Consider the following 17,295-nt stretch of genomic DNA (forward strand, 5'->3'; position numbering starts at 1 on the left):
TCCTATGTCACAGTTTTCATTACACCTATCCTAGGGCTCTGTGCTTGCCATCATGTGTAATGGATATAAAATCCTCCAAAAAATGTAGTCATAAATTACACACTTCTGCAGAAGGAAAGGCTGTCTTGGGCATCTCAAGCACTGAAGGCCCCAGATGTAGGTAGGAGTTGAATTCTTTCAGATCCTCTGATGTTAAGGGGATTTTACAAAGGACTGATGTGATAGAGAACTTGAAATACTAGTAACTACTCATTAAAATAAAATGTCTGAAGACTGTACTTAATTACAGCATCAGCTGGGATGCATATTTAGTGCATTGAAAGAAGCAAGACCCCTGCCTTTTGCCTGGTTGTTCTAGCTATAAATGTTATTAGGGCTGAGTTACTAAACAGAACCCAGAGAAAAGAACACTAATATTGTATGCCAAAGGATGTCTGTTCCTTCCCAGCAAAATTAGTTTGGGCCTTATTAAGTCTTCTCTGAAGAGAGCTAATGACACATTGCAGTGTGGGGAGGGGGATAGGAAGTCTGCTTATCTCCTCTAGCCGTTGTCACTTAATGCGTGGTAGAGAAACTACTCCTGCTCCAGTCAAAAAAAAAAAAAAGAAATGGGATTTGTGGGTCTGACACATGAGACTTTATGTTCATGGTAATAATTGTGAACACCCTACCAGCACTGGAGTCTGGACACTTTGGCTGTCATTTGAGAAGGTGTTTCTTACCCAGTTTGGCTGTTGCAGGTACACGATTCTTAAGTGGGACAAAGCGATCTTTACATTTTTTCTCCAGTGGTAGCTCACATTTTATATGACGTCTGAAATTCTCCCGCAGAATAGAACGGATGACCTTCACAATGTTAGTCTTGTTCTCAGAATCACTGCAAGTTTAAGAAAACACAGAACTTAATTTTCCTCTCCTAAGTTAGACACTAGGGTAAAATGTTCTCAGTTCCTTTCTGCTGATGGGCTTTAGTGCAGTGGTGGTTTTTTTTTTTTTTCAAAAGTTTGCTTTAGTAGTGGGTTTACACCTATCATAAGATCATAGAATGTTCTGGGTTGGAAGGGACATTGAAGATCATCTAGTTCCAACTGCACTGCCAAGGGCAGAGACAATCTAAACAGTGTTAGATGTTTTACACACCTTGATTTTGAGATCTTGGTTAGTTCCTCTTAGAAAATGACTTGAAGGGTGAATTCTGTATGAGGGAACCACCACCTTGACTGGTCTTTAAGAGAAAGTAATTTCTGTTAATCAGCTGAGTCTGATAAAATCAGTTACTTTGCCCATACCATACTGGAGCTTATGTTCCTGTATCTGCAGATTTCTGACATTGGATCACTGCATCTAATTCACTGATTTGATTTTATTATACTTTATGCAGTTAAAGACAGTTAAAGGTATAGTGCCAGGCTTCAAATAATGAGTGTCACTTGGAAACTGCTGATGCAAAGGTCACATGGGGAGAAATACTTTGGCTTTTTAAAATTCCATTAATGCGATTTGTGAAATACAACCTCCGTGTAAAGCTCACCTGCTGCACAACTGAAAAATTGTTTCTGGTCTGCCTTCTAGTTCTGACTTGGTGTGAATCAGTTCCCAGATACAGCTGTTTTCTGTTCCTGTGCATGGAAGAAAACATCACTTTTGCATACACTACACGAAAGCTTTAGCATTAGAAATATCAGGTTATAGCTCCTCCACTCTCCAGAGGGCAGTGTGAACTCAGCCATGCATGGAGCTACAGATGTCACCCAAGGTGGAACCCAGGAGAAAGTCCCCTGAGCTCTCTTGTTGCAGCAGCCTAGCACTGCCTTTGGTAATCTCTCTTGGAGAGTTGCCTTCCCCCATCCTTCCTGCTTCTCCATGTCTTCCAGCCTTAACAGGCCTTCACCCAGGTGTGCTCTAAAGACCTTGTGACACTTCACAGAACATACAGAAGTGGATAGGACTATAAAGATCTGCTTGAAAACAAACCCACAGCCCTTTAGTACTGTAGATTGTACAAATTATTGGGAATTTCCATTCTGTCATTCCTTCACATCATGTTACATCTCCCTTAATGCACAGGAGAAGTCAGCATACCAAATGAAGAAAGTCTGTAAATGTATCAAGCCTGTACCCCCTGCGTACAGAGATAACAGTGGATAGATGGTATTTTTTCTACACCTGCTTGTTTCCAGAGGCTCAGAAAGACATCTGGAAGAAGCAGTATTACAGAATCCCAGAAAAGCATTCAGTCCTAAAGTATTTACTGCAAGAGAGTTACCTGCTGTGTTCCCCAGTCGAACTTGAAGAGCAGATAAAGGAATCAGCCAACGAAATTTAAATGGATCCAAGTCACCATAATTATGTGCAGCACGAACATTAGTAGGCTAGAAAAAGAAAACAAAGGGTATTTCTAAGAAGTAAAAAAAGTGGTGGTGTTTTATGCTACTTGTAAAAGACCTGCCTTTGAAGAAAAACTAAATTGGTTAAACTTTCCTTCACTACCTTAAAATGAACTTGTAAAAAGTAGTTGATATGGTGATAGACACAACCTTTGGAATTTGTAATTGCTTCAACTTTTAAAAGCCATTTGATTTTAATGGATAAAAATAATATTTTGCCTAAGTACTACCAGGGAAGTTTTCTTTGAAAGAACATGAAGACTGTCAATTAGCAGAACACTTCAATCATGTAGCTGCTGCTGCTGCTACTTTTAGAGCCTCTCAATCTGTTACAATGAGCGTGGTGTAGTATATCACCACTGGTACTTGGAAGATACAATTTGCTACCTGACTTCCACATTTCAGGTCTAAAAGTGGGTGCAGAGAATGTTATGTCTATAATGTGCCTTTTCCTTTCCTTCCAGGGTAATCAAAGATCTGTAAAACAAAGGTCTTTCACCTATACCCTGTGGTTAGGTAGGCCATCATAAATGCTCTCTGGAAGAATTAGTGATTTCTGAATAGCAATGCAGAATTCATGCACAATTCATATTCCACTTGATAAAATTAACATGGGGCAGAAAATTATGCTGCTTACTAAATAACAAAAAATATTTACTGCTACCTAGATACTGAGCGCTTGTTTTATCAGGACAATCAGAATTCCAGCCTAGCAAAGGAAAGTAGTGTTTCACCTCAGTCACTCCCCCTTTAACACCAATGTGGTCCATCTCCCATTGCAGTAGTATCATAAAAACCCACCACCTCCAGTGACACCAGACTTACCATTTTCTTTTTCAGTTTGTAGTTCTCCTTATACACCAGTATTACAGCCCTCTTAAAAACTGAAGAGAAAGAAAAAATAAAAGGAAAACTGTTAATTATAGGCATAATATTACAATATCCAGTGAAATACTATCTTGGAGAAGCTGATTATTATAGTCATGACAATGTGAAGGATTGTTGCATTTTATCTTCTTTTTGCCAGGCTCAGGATGCACAAGGCAAATGCTTTTCAATGTTTGTTTTCCTCCAGGGTTCCAACAAGGGGTGAGATGAGCAAACATTAAAAAGCATTTGCCCTGTGCTGAGATGACAACTGTAATTTTCATCCTGCATTTTCAAGCAATGGCAGTATTTTTCCCTCAGATTTTGTTCTGAACATTTAGGATGAAGCCATTTTGTACATTTATTCTGAAACTACCAGCAACCACCTATCTCCGGTAAGTCTTCACATAAATACAGAAGATAATAGGTTAGATGTAAAAATTTTCTTTCTGTAGACATTGGAGATTTTCAAGTGGAGTAAAAGGCCTATTGCAGGAGAGTGCTGTAAAGGACACAGTCTGTTCTTCCTGCAATTCAACAGTTTGTTCTGTTTGAAGCACCCCCTCCTCTAACCATGCTCCCCAGGAAAGGAGTGCCCTGAGAAAGAGAAACCTGTCTGTCATCGACCTGGAGTTCTGAAGGTGTTTATCCACCAGAAAAAATTAATTAAATAATTAATTAAATAAATAAATAAATAAATACTTTTTTTAAAAAAAAAAATATATATATATATATATTTAATTTTTTTTTTAAAGAATCATACTCTTGTTTGTATGCTCTCATTTCCACATCAAGTTTCAGGATGTGGATTTCAGTGCAGTAGCTGTAAAGCAGAAGTTAGTCTGAATTCACAAGAGTAGAATAAATCATGATTTTCCCATTAGCCTCCTTTAAAATCTCATTTAACAGATTCTCTAAGACTCTAATATTGCCTCTTGAAAATCTTCCATAGTTTAAATATGGGCAAGACAGCAGCTGAGGGTGGCTCACAGAGCAAGCAGTACCAGCAAGCAAATAAATAGAAACTTTTTTCAAGTAAAGAAAATACAACTGTGTATTTTTTCATATATAAGTCCGTCACATGACTACAGGGAATAAAGGGGCTTTTATCCTGTGAGAAGATCTAACCTGGCAGTCTTCAGATTTAAAAGCGCAGGGTCCTTAAGGAAGACACTTACCAAACACTGTAAGTTCAAGGTCTTTCCTTGCTTTGCCCAGTGACGGGAAAGGGTTCAGCCAAGTAACTGTAGAGTGCATTAGAAGTTCTCCCATTGAAAGCTCTGTCACCTGTATTAAATTATAATAATAGGTAACATAAATAAACAATATAAGTATATACATCAGTGCTGCATTTTAGTACACATCGATAACTTTAAGGATATATGTTTTCTCTATTTACACTATGCATAGAAAGAGATCCTCTGTAGGAAAAGTGTGAGCAATCCCTTTTTTTAAAACAGATTACAAATATACAAAGTAATAGCCCCTAAGTTTTGAAAGTTGGATAGAAGTTCTTACTATTAATAACTTAGAAGAATACTAAGCTGATCTGATAATCTTACACTTCCATATAGCCAGTTATGAACAACTTTTATTAGCTGTAAGTATCTTTAATTTCTATGGAGTAATTAGTATTAATGACACTACCAATGGCAGAATTAATGGAGGTCTTGTACTCTGAGGCTCCTTTCTTCTGTGGGACACAACATACTGCTGAAGAATATCACAGGCTGTCACATTTTGTTTCCCCATAAATGATGAGAAACCAGGTAGTCAGCAGGGACAATTTGACTTTTACTAGCAGGAAATGAAACAACTGAGATGACATCTCTCATATCTGATATCCAGCTTTACAGATTTGATCTGCTTAGTAATTTTTTGATGTAAATTACTAAGTTGAGGCCCTGCTGCCCCAGTTCTGGGAGATGACTGCACACAGTCTGTATAACTAATGGGTTTTGCTCTGACAAATATCCATGGATGCCTCAGCACTGGAAGTGTAGAGAATGAGAATAACAGACTTTAATGTGAAATCCCTCAAATTGCCATTTTCATTTATACGGGTGAAAAAATATGTTAAGAATTTAAGAACTCAATAGCATAAAATCTGAATGCCTTGGGGCATGGATAATCTCTGCAACATTTTGACAAGAGGATTTTTTTCCTACTGAGAGCTATATCTACTCCTGCTTGCAATTCCTGTCAGTGCAGAATGTGGCTCTGGTGGCTGTCTGAAAACTTTACCATAACCTCCTGACAGAAAGAAATTTGATGGGCAGATGAAAAACAGAAGTCAAAATATTAAAGCAGAATGGAACAAGCCCAGTGCAAGTAAGTTCCCAAAATTACCTCAGGAAGAGATGAAGCACAACAGCAAGCTGGATAATGCTTTAAGATTTAGTGCAACATGTTGTTTCTTCTCTTACCTCTTTCTCTGTTCCACTTTGATCTGCAACCAGTTGGTCGAATACAGTACCATAATCTTCATATATCTTCTGCATCTCATTTATGTGACTTGCTACTTTTTCCATTGCCTTCAGTGCTTCTGTAAGGTTTAAAAATTTCATACACAGCTATGTAATTAATTTATATTTTCTAAATATGGTAATTTTAAATTTAATTCCCCTTGAGCCACGTAAAACAATGCTGCCTTCCCAAGATCTGGTGTACTGAATTCTAGCTATCAGTACTTCCTCATAGCAACAGTAGAAATATTTCCTGGTCAGAGTAAGTGAAAAATGCTCCTGTGGTTTCTTAAGTGGCTGAAAAGGCTGCAATAAGCATTCTAGTAATGAGCACCCACAGTTATCAATATTTATAACAGTATCATAGTACCATGGTTAAATTTTGCATCTTGTAGATATAGGGCCACTAGGACCTCTGGAGTAATCTACACTCATCCTAGAATAAGTTATCTAATGATCCTTAAGAGAAACAAAATGTATTTGTCGCATCCCAGAATGGACAAAGAAATACGTAGTTAGGCTGTACAAGTTCCTCATAGGCTGTACACATGAAATGCTGGTGGCCAGGTTTTGTTTAAATTACGTTTTCCAAACAAGAATGTCAGTAGATTCCATTCAAATTTTGTGTTAATTCAGAATAGAATTGGACAGAGATCCCTTGTTTCATCAATTATTAATGGTGCAGCATTTTAGCAGTTTGGCATCTATCCTGACCTACAAATAAGTCCCCACACCCAGCTTGTTTGGGGAAGGAAACAATATTGGAAGCTCCTTTTGAAGTCAGAAGGAGTCTCATGAGTTTTTACTGACAATGTATTTTGTCTGCATCTGTTTTGTGAAAATGACAATTGATCCATAAAATACGTCTCTTGATTTTCACCCATTAGGGGCTGACAGACCTGAACTGGAATTTGCCTGGGTGAAGTTCCAGGCATGTGAGCCTAGAATCAACTCTAATGCATGTTAGAGAAGTCTCTCCACGTGGGAGGACTGCAAATATTTGACAAAGATCTCTTCTACACAAGCAAGAGTCACAGAAAGACCTTGAACAACAAATATTTCCTTCTGTGGTGCTTTTAAACTTTGGCACATTTCAAGAACCAAATAATAACCACAAGATGGAGCCTTGGTCAGTGCTTCTCAAGTGAGGGGGGAAAAAAAAAAAGCGCAACACTGTGACCTGAAATACTCCTGTGCATGAGAATAAAGATCCCAGTCCTATTTGCCATGGCAAATCCTGGGCATACCTGCTTCTCAAAGGGCCTTGGATATACTAAGGAGGACTTTTAGCTGAAGAAATGAAAAAAAAAAAAAAAAAAACTTGCTACTTTTAAGGAGAGGGAGGGGATTCTGTCTAGGTTCTGACAAGTTCTCTGCTATCTACCAGAATGCCTACCTGTATCTTCAGAAAGGGCAAGAAATAAAATTTAACTCATATTCATTCCTGTAGAAGAAAAGAAGAAGTTACCTGTCAAATGATAATGCTCTTCACTCTCATTGTCTGTCAGAGACACCAGCTCTTTTAAAAGCAGAGGATATTTCAGCACTCTCTGAACAGGCTTTATGAGATATGACTCCAGTGTAGAAGAATGTTGCTTTGTGGGATTTCGAGCATCCAGAAAGGTTTTAAAGGCACTATCTGTTTTGGCTAGATTAAAAAAAAAATTAAAAAAAATAAAAATTGGTCAGTTGAAGGTGAAAGTCATGGAAGCTACAATAGCTGAAAAACACGGAATGGCAACTTGAACTGGGCACCAAAACTCTTGCCCTTTTCAATGGATGATTTACAGAGTGGTATGCACGACTATTCATTTCATAATAATTTCCTGCATTAAATAACATTCAAAAGGGCTCAGAGATCAATTTTATGCAGGTGAGATTACTCCTCTAATTTTCCCACTGCATTGCAGTGAATGGCAGAGGAAGTAATTCCTGATTTATTCCACCATTTGTTGTTGCTTTTCTGGAGTCTGGGCCTGCAGACAGCACCAAGTTTGGAAGGTGTTCCTACAGCTCTCCAGGCGACTCCCTGGAGGTTACGAAAGGAATCTCACTCTTCAGGTCTATACTTCAGCAGAACCTCTGATCTTAGATCTTCCTGTTGAAAGATACCTGATTAGTCCTTGTTTTATACCAATATTTATTCCTTGACTTTATCCAATATTCTCTGCAAGTTGACAAGATTTGTTACAGTGGTCCACTACAGTTTGAATTCATGCAAGTGAATTACTATAATGAAGAAAATAAATTACCTCTCTCAAGAACTTTCTGAACTTTGATGTGGTTTGCACAGAAGCCACTGTACAGTTTGAAGTGGTCAGCATAATACAGAAAGGACCCTCCAAGGGAAAACAGCAATTTCTGAAATCAACACAATCAAAACATTAGCTCACTACTAGAATCCTAAATAAATATTCAGGTATACAACAAGCAGACTCAATGGTAAATTATCTGCTATCTTTCTATACATACGTACGTATGTATGTATGTATATGTATATATGTATATAACATGAATATACTACCGGTAGTAACTTGATGATATTTTTGTATTTTGCTGAGTATAGAGGTCAGCCTATGTAGGCATAGCCTGCAATTTTCTTCTTTCTTCCTGAGCAGGTATTCTGTTTTATTTCAAGCAGCACAGAAACAAAAATCAGCAGACATGTAGCTACGTTGTGATGGGAAAAAAATGTGAGCCATAGGAAGCAAGGCATAAAAGTGCCAAAGCCAGAAGGGACTGAGTAAAACAAATACAGGATTGCTTTCCAGCTGTTTTCCTTTTTTCAGGCAGGTGGTAATTACAGGACACCTCTGATATTCTTGGATGAAGGGGAGGTTGGGAAAATGTGGGAGGACCTGAATCACAGAAGAGGTTTTTAGAGAAATGCCTCCAAAAACAAATATAAGAAAGAGGAGTAGTGAGGGGGGAGGAAAGCAGCCCTCTCCCCTCTCTTAATCAATGTTTGCTCCATAAAATGCAGCAAGTGTTCAGGAGTCCTGCCAGCAGTCGCACTCAGTCCTGAGCCAGTGACTCCATCATCAGGGAATCTGCTTCCTCCAGTCAGGGCAGGTACAGCCATTCACACTCCACAGGCCCACTTCTTGGACCTCACTACATAGGAATGTCATGCGGTGGGGGTCAGCTGGGCAGTGAGAAGCACGTGCAGGAGAAAATTCAGCATAGTGACAGTAAACTCTCTACAAAGGAGTTCTGCCTCACAAACACTGCCAGTTTATTGTGTACTCCAAGTCTACTCTGCCTTTTCCCATATTGCAGCTTTTGCCGTGGGAAGGAAGCTAAGACCATGAAAAATAGCACTTATCTTTCATTGCTGAATAGAACTCTGTAATCCAAAGAAAAGCTTCAAACATAAAAGCAACCCTACAAAACATCTTAGAGACAGGAACTTCTTAAAGCCAGATTTTCAAAACATTTGCTGGCACGCTACAAAGTACAAAATCATGAAAAACTTACTCGGAACTGAGATGGTGTTTCCAATGTATTAAAATCTGAGGAAGAAGATATTCCATCTTCAAGTGTCTCCAAAAACACCTTCTGGAAATCCAGCATTTCTGGCAGGCTACCAAACAAGGACTCCATCTGTGGAAAACATCAGGTTATGAAGTACAGCACTCCATGGGCCTAAAAGTGATCTTTTGAAAACAGTGGACTAAGGAGATGTAACACACAAAGAGATTGCAAAGGCTAGAAATGTCTTTGTTAATATTTTTCAACCAGATTTTATAAAAAATCCATGCAAAAAGTGAGGGGTTCTCAGCAGTTAATTCAGAAGAGCAATTACCCTTTAAGAAAAGGAAGTGATGCACACACCAGAGAGAAGGGCACTGATTGGTGTCATTCCTATTGACATCTCTGTCGTTTGCTTTCTCTGTCATGCTCTCAGCAGTGGAAAACCCAAGTGTCAAGGGCTTAACCCATAAAATAATGACAAGCACCCTTTTTCAGATATTCCCTCACCTCATCCTGAGTAAGAAAGGTTTCTTTTTGAAGGGGCTCCAAGTATAGCTCGAAGAGGCAACTCAAGTCCTGCAAAAAAGAATATTTGTTCACTTTTTCTGTACCATTTGGAAGCTGTTCTTTATGTGGCAACCCTGAGATAGGGGTAAGTTTGGGAAATGAACTAAAGACACAATTCCTTTTCAGTAACAAAATAGCATGCGTGTTGTTAGTACTGAAGTTACTGCTAAATTAGAGGCAAACTGATTCCAGTGTAATGTTTTTGTTTCATCCTGAAGGCTTTACAACTTGTAATATTTTAGCCTAGCATGAGGAAGAATTGTTACAGATGATTATTTTTGAATGAGTCCATCCATATGAACTGCATCAAATGTTTTAACTATGTATGTTAAGTAAACTGTATAAATAGCCATTTTAAAAAACACTTGTAGTAATATTCTTAAGAATGTGTCGCATTTTAAAACCCTCTAAGTTATTAAAGTGTTCAGTTATGTTGTCAGGTAGGTGAGATCAAGGGGTTTTCCAGTCACTTCTTCAAAGAATTAGTGCCATATTTGAAGACTTACTGCCCCATACCAAGGCATGACAGTAGGGCTGGGGCCTCCTACAGGGCTCTCCAGCTCTGCAAGTGACACATCAGAAATTCCATGTAGAAGGAATAATGAGCAGCTCCCTGAAAACGCCGTAACAAGTATTGCAACCTGCCAGGATTCTTCCTGATGCAAAATTTGACATGTATCTGTGGCCTCTATGGTCATGCTTTGAGCGATTCCTCTAAAAGATGAATCAGGTGGACATATGGCTGTATTAGTGCATTGGTGGATGCAGTGCTTTCTCTTCTTTTCCACAAACATTATTGCAGCAAGTACTGACATCTGTAAATACATGTTTTGAGATCCAGAAAAGGAGATGATGCCTTCTTGCTGGAGGTCAATGAAACCAATGTTTGCATGTTTCCTTTGGCATCCAGTCACATGATTTTAGAGTTCATAAAATGAAGACAGATATATCAAACAAATTTTAGGCTTATCAGTCAGAAGTGAAATAACTTCCTTGTCATGCTACAACCCACTGTGGTTGTGGCTTTTAGCTTTCCTTGTTCAAAAATAATCATGCACTCTTTTCCACATGCTCATTTTTAGGAGACTATTCTGGTTTTCTACCAGATTTATTTTCATCTTGAAAACTGGGGAGACATCCCCTGGAAAACCCTTTGGTTTGCAGATATCTTCTCCCCACAGATGACTGCTCTCCAATACAGCTACAAATTGACTACAACTAATGCTACTACATCATATCCTACAGCTTCAGCTACAGGAGCAAATCTGCCAGAAACAACAGGAACGATTAGATAAGGAGAATTTGTAGGTTATTGCCCTTGTTGGAGGGCTGGTTGTATAAAGATAAGATCAAAATATATTAAGACTATCCACAGGTCAAGGTCAGCCTCAAAAACAAGTGAGCCATGGTTTTTTTTTACCTTGACATAAGATTTCTCGGTGTCCATAAGTTCTTGGATGACTTTCCTCAGTCTATCTGCATCAGAAAGGTGGCGAGCCAGTGGTCGTGGAGGTGGATCCTGGTTGTCCTTCTGTCCTTCCATGTTGCTTGCTTGGACTTCTTGGAAGTTTCGGCACAATGCACTGATTTGTTCTGCGCTCTGTTAAGTGAGAAGAAACAGACAAATGATGAGGTTTTAGAATACAAGTTGTACTACAATTATTTCTAAATTCCTCCAGTTTTGCTCCTGTTCCAAATTCAGGGCTCAGAGCATGCCTTTTTTTTTTTTTTTTTTTTTTTTTTTTAATAGCTTTAATATATAGCAGGACCAGATCAGAGCACTAAAAAGAATTTTAAATTGCTGGTGTTTTTCCCGTGCAAATTATTTTCAGTCTTCAGATACAATCTCATGGAATGCAAAAGATGAGAGAGCACTAGGCTATATCACATACTTTGATTCTTATGACACTAGCATTGCACTCTTTTCCACCTCTCTTATTTTGCAACACTCACTGCATCAAAATTGAAAGAATTAGCAGATAAATATCTTACAAGCATCCAGAATAATTCTTTTATATTTCATCTGCTACCTATATTTTGTTGTGTGTATTGTTGTTGCTTTCTAAACAATGAGACATGGAGCTGAGGGTTCAGATTCCAATATCTGAGGGTATCAAAAGATGATCAGATGTTTTCTCTCTACACATCAGGATCTTTTTCTTTCAAAAAAAAGGCAAATGGAAAACTAAATATTTGAGATTCTTCAGAAGAATGATTAAAAACAGAATTAAAAAAACCCCAAAACAAACAAACAAAATTTTCAAACAAGGTAGGAACTGAAGATAGAACAACAACAGTTAATCTTGTAATGCAAAGATGGAAGACAAAATATTTCTGACACCATGAAATAGTTATGTAATTTGCTCTTGGATGACCACAACTAATATCCAAGGGCAACTTTTGCAGGTTATAATCTTCAATGCTTAATTTGAATTTTTTCCACTGTTCTTACATGGTGTTTCCCTGAAAGCTAAAACGTCACTACCATTACCCAATTCTACATTAACAGCATTCAGTATCCACATCTTTTTACTATATGAAACAATTCTTCTTTAGGGCTTCAGTCATTCAGAGACTTGCACAAACTGGACAGTTGCATAAGCTGTGTCTTGTATTTAGTAAGTGCAAATGTAGTCCTCAAATGAGGACTATATGAAGGCTGCCTTATTTCACGTATAAGTCTTTTTTCAGTGATATCAGGACATGAGTGCATTTCAGAACTGTCTTAATTTGTACTTTATTTATTCCACAAGCTGTTTCAAATCATCCTTTTTGGGTGTCCTGATTCACCACCGATTACCTTGTGTGTAGCTTGGTTCACCAAGGTACTAGGCCAAATGCAAAAATTAATGAACAAATGCAAAAGTTAATCTGAAAATGAACTGAGCTGTACAAAGTCTTTCAGTAAAGTGAAGGCTAAATGGACTAGCAATATTTAATCTCAACCATTGCTGTGATAAAACACTTATTTAATGAAAATAAATATTAAAACGTCAGATATTTGCCATGTAGTCCATACTACTCTGTAGCTTCCCAGCTCCCAGTTTTGAAAAATGCCACCACTCTAAAAAAACTGAAGTTACTTTCCTCACTGATATGTGCAACCATCTTCATAATCCAGTATAATGACAGCTTGCAGGACTATGAAATTTAGATGCATTTAGTATTTTCAACACTTATTAGGACTCAAAAAATGCAATATGAATCGAATGGTGTTTGTTAGAATTGCAGCTCCACATTGATGGGATAAATTTAAAAATTGTAGTCAGTCTGTGACACTGAAATTAATTAGTGGCTTGCAAACAAATAGTTTCAGAAGTGGTGTGTGTGTATGTGGGTTATTTTAAAGCAGCTTCTAAACAACTGAATACCAAAGCACTTCAGTTTTGTTTTCTTTGTTTCTGATGTCAGAAAGGTTTGTATTTATATCAGAATGTTTCAGATTTCACACTCTCTACAGCTCAAGGTGCACATGGGCAGCTTGATTTACATCAACCCAATGGCTGATCAAGGACACTGGGATCAAGGATGCAAGGCAGCCTATTGAAAGCAAGTCACAAGCATCGTCATCAGGCACAGTTTTACAGGGGAGAGTCAGAAGTCCTCTATTCCTCCTCAACCACCTTTGCATATAGAGCAGGCAGAAACGGGGGAACGTGCTATTTCTACATCCCCTTGAGTTTTGGGGTCAGGGCTGCATCTGTCACTGAGAATCAATGTATGGGAAAGCATATGGAAATGGATGATACTTCTCAACATAAATACTTTTTGATCACCTAAGCGATATAATTTTGCTGTCAGAAATTGTTCTGCATAGCTGGCCTAAGCCCAAGGCACAGGATTACCTCTCAGGTACTGCTGACAAGCATTGATTTTTATAAACTTTAATACATTCCTGGATATGTTTGCAAATTTGGCATTAAAAATATTTCCCTTGACCTCTCCGCTCACAGGATCTTGTCTTTTCCTTAAGTCTTGCTGCTCTGTGTCCTTCCCTTTACAAGAGGGAAGAGTCTTCCAGACCACGCAATATCCAGACCTCACTCTTTGTACCCACTGTGGTATTTACACTTGGGTCAAAGCAAGCATGAACTGCTACTTGATCACAGGACAAAAGTGTTTCACATTCACTCATACATATTGCATAGACCACAGGAGATGAGGGAACCCATTTTGCCAGTGGAACCACCAAGTTCTTGACAAGGAGCCTAGTATAAATGAGAACATAGCAACAAATAAGTAGAGAAGCATAAAACAACTCTTTCTCCATGTTTCTTCCCAAAACTCTCTTACCACCCAGGTCAGGATCTCTACCCTTTTTCCCTAGTGTTCTGGATGCTACTTTCTGCCTCAGACACTCAACAATTTCCTGCTCTTTTAAACTGTTTAGAAGAGTTCCTTTCTAGAAAGTCTATAGTGACAGCCCCTAGGACCACCTCTTTTACATCTGGCATGTGTGGGTGGGAGAGGCTCAGCCTCTGCCCTCTATTTGGGATTGCCCTGCAGCTGGGATTTTAATGCCAGCTGGGCACGCTGGATGTCACATCAAAACTTGGTAGTCCAGTGCCCTTAAGCCAAGAAGTCTCAAAAGGAACCCCCTCTTGATACTACACAAATCCACCTTGAATTAAGGAGGAAATTAACCCTGAATTTGCTTTGATCTTGACACTGCAATAGTTCATACAGGCAAATATGACTCTCAGATAAAACTGATAAATTCCTTAATCACACAGCTGATTTTATGTGCGCAAACCCGAGATTGTTTGTACTTAGTAAGTGGTAAAAAAATTATTTATGCCAACTTTTATAGTGTGCAGCTAATCAGAATAAAAACATTTAAAAAGAGAAGTCCAGATAACTGACTACAGACAGCACTGCAAGGTAGCTGGTAACAGCTAAAAGCTGAGGAGAAACTACAACAGAAGCACCAAACTTCCTCCAAAATCCATTACTTGAGCTTATGTATGCGCTTTCAGCAACATGTATAGGGGACTAGAAGAAGCTTCAGCTTAACTTTGGCACTGAATGGCAGACAAATAAGGCTAAATATCAAAAAATTTTGTGCTAGAGGTGGGAAAGAAAAATGGAGTTTATGCAGGGTTTTAAGGAAAAAAAATTCCCCACATATACTTATATTTCAGGGAGAAGGAAGCCGAGGAGCACTGTGCTGGTTTATTGGCGATATTCAAGATTTCCCGCAAAGCTGTATAAACTGTTCTACAGATCTACCAGTCAGGGAAAGCAACCTCCTGCCCAATATTCTCTTGGCCTCTTAGAAAACAGAAGGATGTGTAGAAGTAGTGTGGAGAAACATTTCTTTCATCCCTGCATGTTTGATACTTAGATTTAAGGTTCCACATCCTTCTGCAAGGAGTATTCTCTGTGAATGTGGACTGCTCAAAGTAACCTTTGAAGGGAAAGTTCCAGCCCATAGAGATGTCACCTTGACCCCTGGCAGCCAACAACCACAGTGGTACTCAGCTTGTCAGATGGAGATGCAGCACATTCTATTTTCAATAATGGTTGTGGTAAGAAATATTACAGATATATTAAAGTGAGCAAAAAGATACTCTCACAAGAATGTCTTACAGATTTTCTTTGCTCCTTACAGACAAGCATATCATCATTTGAGGCCGTGCTATTCCCACCAGGGTAAAAAGGCCCCATAAAATTAATCAATGAGGGAGCAGAAGACATTAATCAGCAGTGGTTAAGAACTAGCACAATGATTTCATGGGTATCCTGTGACTTTCTACTGAATTATACTGATTGAGCATAAATGCTGCACAAGGTCAATTAGTGTTACAGGGTCTCTGCATGCTGCTGTTTACTTTACCCTCATTTATACATATCATGTACTCCCCCAGTCTGTCAGGGTTTGTTTGAGACAGTTATGGAAAGGAATATTTTAGTAGATTTAGAAAACTCTACATAACTTAAGAACGACTCCTTAGTGAAGTGAAAGCCATGCATGTTTCTTTGAAGACTGTTCAGGATTCAGTATCCGTGTGCAGGACACAGACCACATCTATGGGCTGGATCACCAATCCTTTTAACTCTCTACCCTAAGAGGAAACATGCTCATAAACATCCTGCAGAACTAGATTAGACTTTTGCCCTCCAAAAATGAACAGCTAACATGCATCAGCTGTGTGTATTTCCATATATCAGATGTATTTCCAGGAAGACTGAATGCACCAGTCAGCAGAAGAAATACAATTACATGGAATTTTGAGCAATGAGCAACTAGCCTGAGACTCTTTTACATCCCTCTCTCTGTGTAAAAGGAAAGCTCTTGGAGATTTCTTGGATTTTACTTTGTGTTAGGAAGTGTTTCTCTCCAGAACAAAGGTAGTCCTGAAAATCGCCATATTTTTGTGGGTGCATCACTCTATGGGCATCTCTGGCATCTCCTCAGACTGGGAAGTACTTTGTAACCAAGCAACATAAAAGGCTAGAAAGTTGCAGGCCTTAACTTCCTTAAAGACCACAGAAAAAAGTTGCTTTATGATAGACATCAATATAGTACCTCATTCCTCTAATTTGTTCATTAAAACTGAAAAATGCCAGCAGAGCTTTACTGAAAAATACTTTGCGGCATTTTCACCATAGATGTCTGGGCAAAAGTGCTGCTCAGCTTTCAGCTGGAGAAGCTAAACCAAAGCAGTAGCCTCAGTCATTATTTATCTTCTGTTCCTTCTCCTTCCCAACTTCAACGCCACTCAATATGAACTTGTTCCTGACTGACAATAAAATTCTAGGGTCTGCTTTGTTTCACTCTGTCTCTTGCGTGTCTTTTAATGAAAATACTTAAAACTTTGCTAAAAGAAGGGCATTTTTTTTTCAGTGTCCACTGAGATCCTTCATAGCAATAAGCAAAGCATACTTAGAGTTATGTTTTAAGGAGGGAGAAGCAAATCCTCTGCACCACAGCATGAGAAGGTGCCCTGCTGGACACTACCAAATCATACAAAAGACAAGGAATTAACAAGGAACTTTTGCCTTTGAGTTAGAATTTCCCAGTTTCAGAGAGATTTACATTAGCCAATCAGCCTGTTAACAGAATTAGAGGTCACCAACCTCATTTAGAATTATCACAAGTACTATAAGAAGAGAGAGGGGCTGCTGACCCAGTAATTCTTTCCAGGGAGCACAGGGCGAGGCCTGAAAGAAGGCTGAACATACAGCTGTGTAGGACAGCCGAGATGCAACCCACCTGATGTTGTGCCTGAGCTATTGATATTTGCATGGTGGCAAATATCTGTTGCATGCCACACAGAGAGATGCCCATCTTTGAGTACCAAGAAAAACCATCAGTGGTCACTGAAGTACTTGACAATTACTTGTTATAAACCAAGTCATGCAGCAGGGACCTGGGCCCAAGAGCCTGCACTGATCAGGTCCCCAGGACAAGCAGCAACCACTGAACTCATAGAGGTTGTTCTCAGTTTCTCTAGAATCAATCTCCAAAGTCATCTGACCTAACCCATACCGAAGTCAAAAGCAAAACAGAAGTGATTCCCATTGCAGGACAC

General features: G+C 38.8%; 1 protein-coding gene across 6 annotated transcripts in view; it reads right to left on the minus strand.

The window, feature by feature from the left end:
- TIAM2 (TIAM Rac1 associated GEF 2) overlaps nucleotides 1–17,295 on the minus strand; it is a 137,413-nt gene that overhangs the window by 1,478 nt on the left and 118,640 nt on the right. For all 6 annotated transcript variants that reach the window (XM_058419875.1, XM_058419876.1, XM_058419874.1 and 3 more), the window contains 11 exons: nucleotides 11,181–11,360; nucleotides 9,701–9,769; nucleotides 9,197–9,322; nucleotides 7,972–8,080; nucleotides 7,188–7,367; nucleotides 5,681–5,799; nucleotides 4,433–4,541; nucleotides 3,213–3,271; nucleotides 2,267–2,372; nucleotides 1,532–1,619; nucleotides 723–877 (listed from right to left, as the gene is read on the minus strand). In XM_058419875.1, the coding sequence (XP_058275858.1) occupies nucleotides 723–877; nucleotides 1,532–1,619; nucleotides 2,267–2,372; nucleotides 3,213–3,271; nucleotides 4,433–4,541; nucleotides 5,681–5,799; nucleotides 7,188–7,367; nucleotides 7,972–8,080; nucleotides 9,197–9,322; nucleotides 9,701–9,769; nucleotides 11,181–11,360 (1,300 nt within the window). The remainder of the gene's footprint in view (nucleotides 1–722; nucleotides 878–1,531; nucleotides 1,620–2,266; nucleotides 2,373–3,212; nucleotides 3,272–4,432; nucleotides 4,542–5,680; nucleotides 5,800–7,187; nucleotides 7,368–7,971; nucleotides 8,081–9,196; nucleotides 9,323–9,700; nucleotides 9,770–11,180; nucleotides 11,361–17,295) is intronic.

The sequence above is a fragment of the Hirundo rustica genome, chromosome 3 (assembly GCF_015227805.2).
Source record: "Hirundo rustica isolate bHirRus1 chromosome 3, bHirRus1.pri.v3, whole genome shotgun sequence".
NCBI lineage: Eukaryota > Metazoa > Chordata > Aves > Passeriformes > Hirundinidae > Hirundo > Hirundo rustica.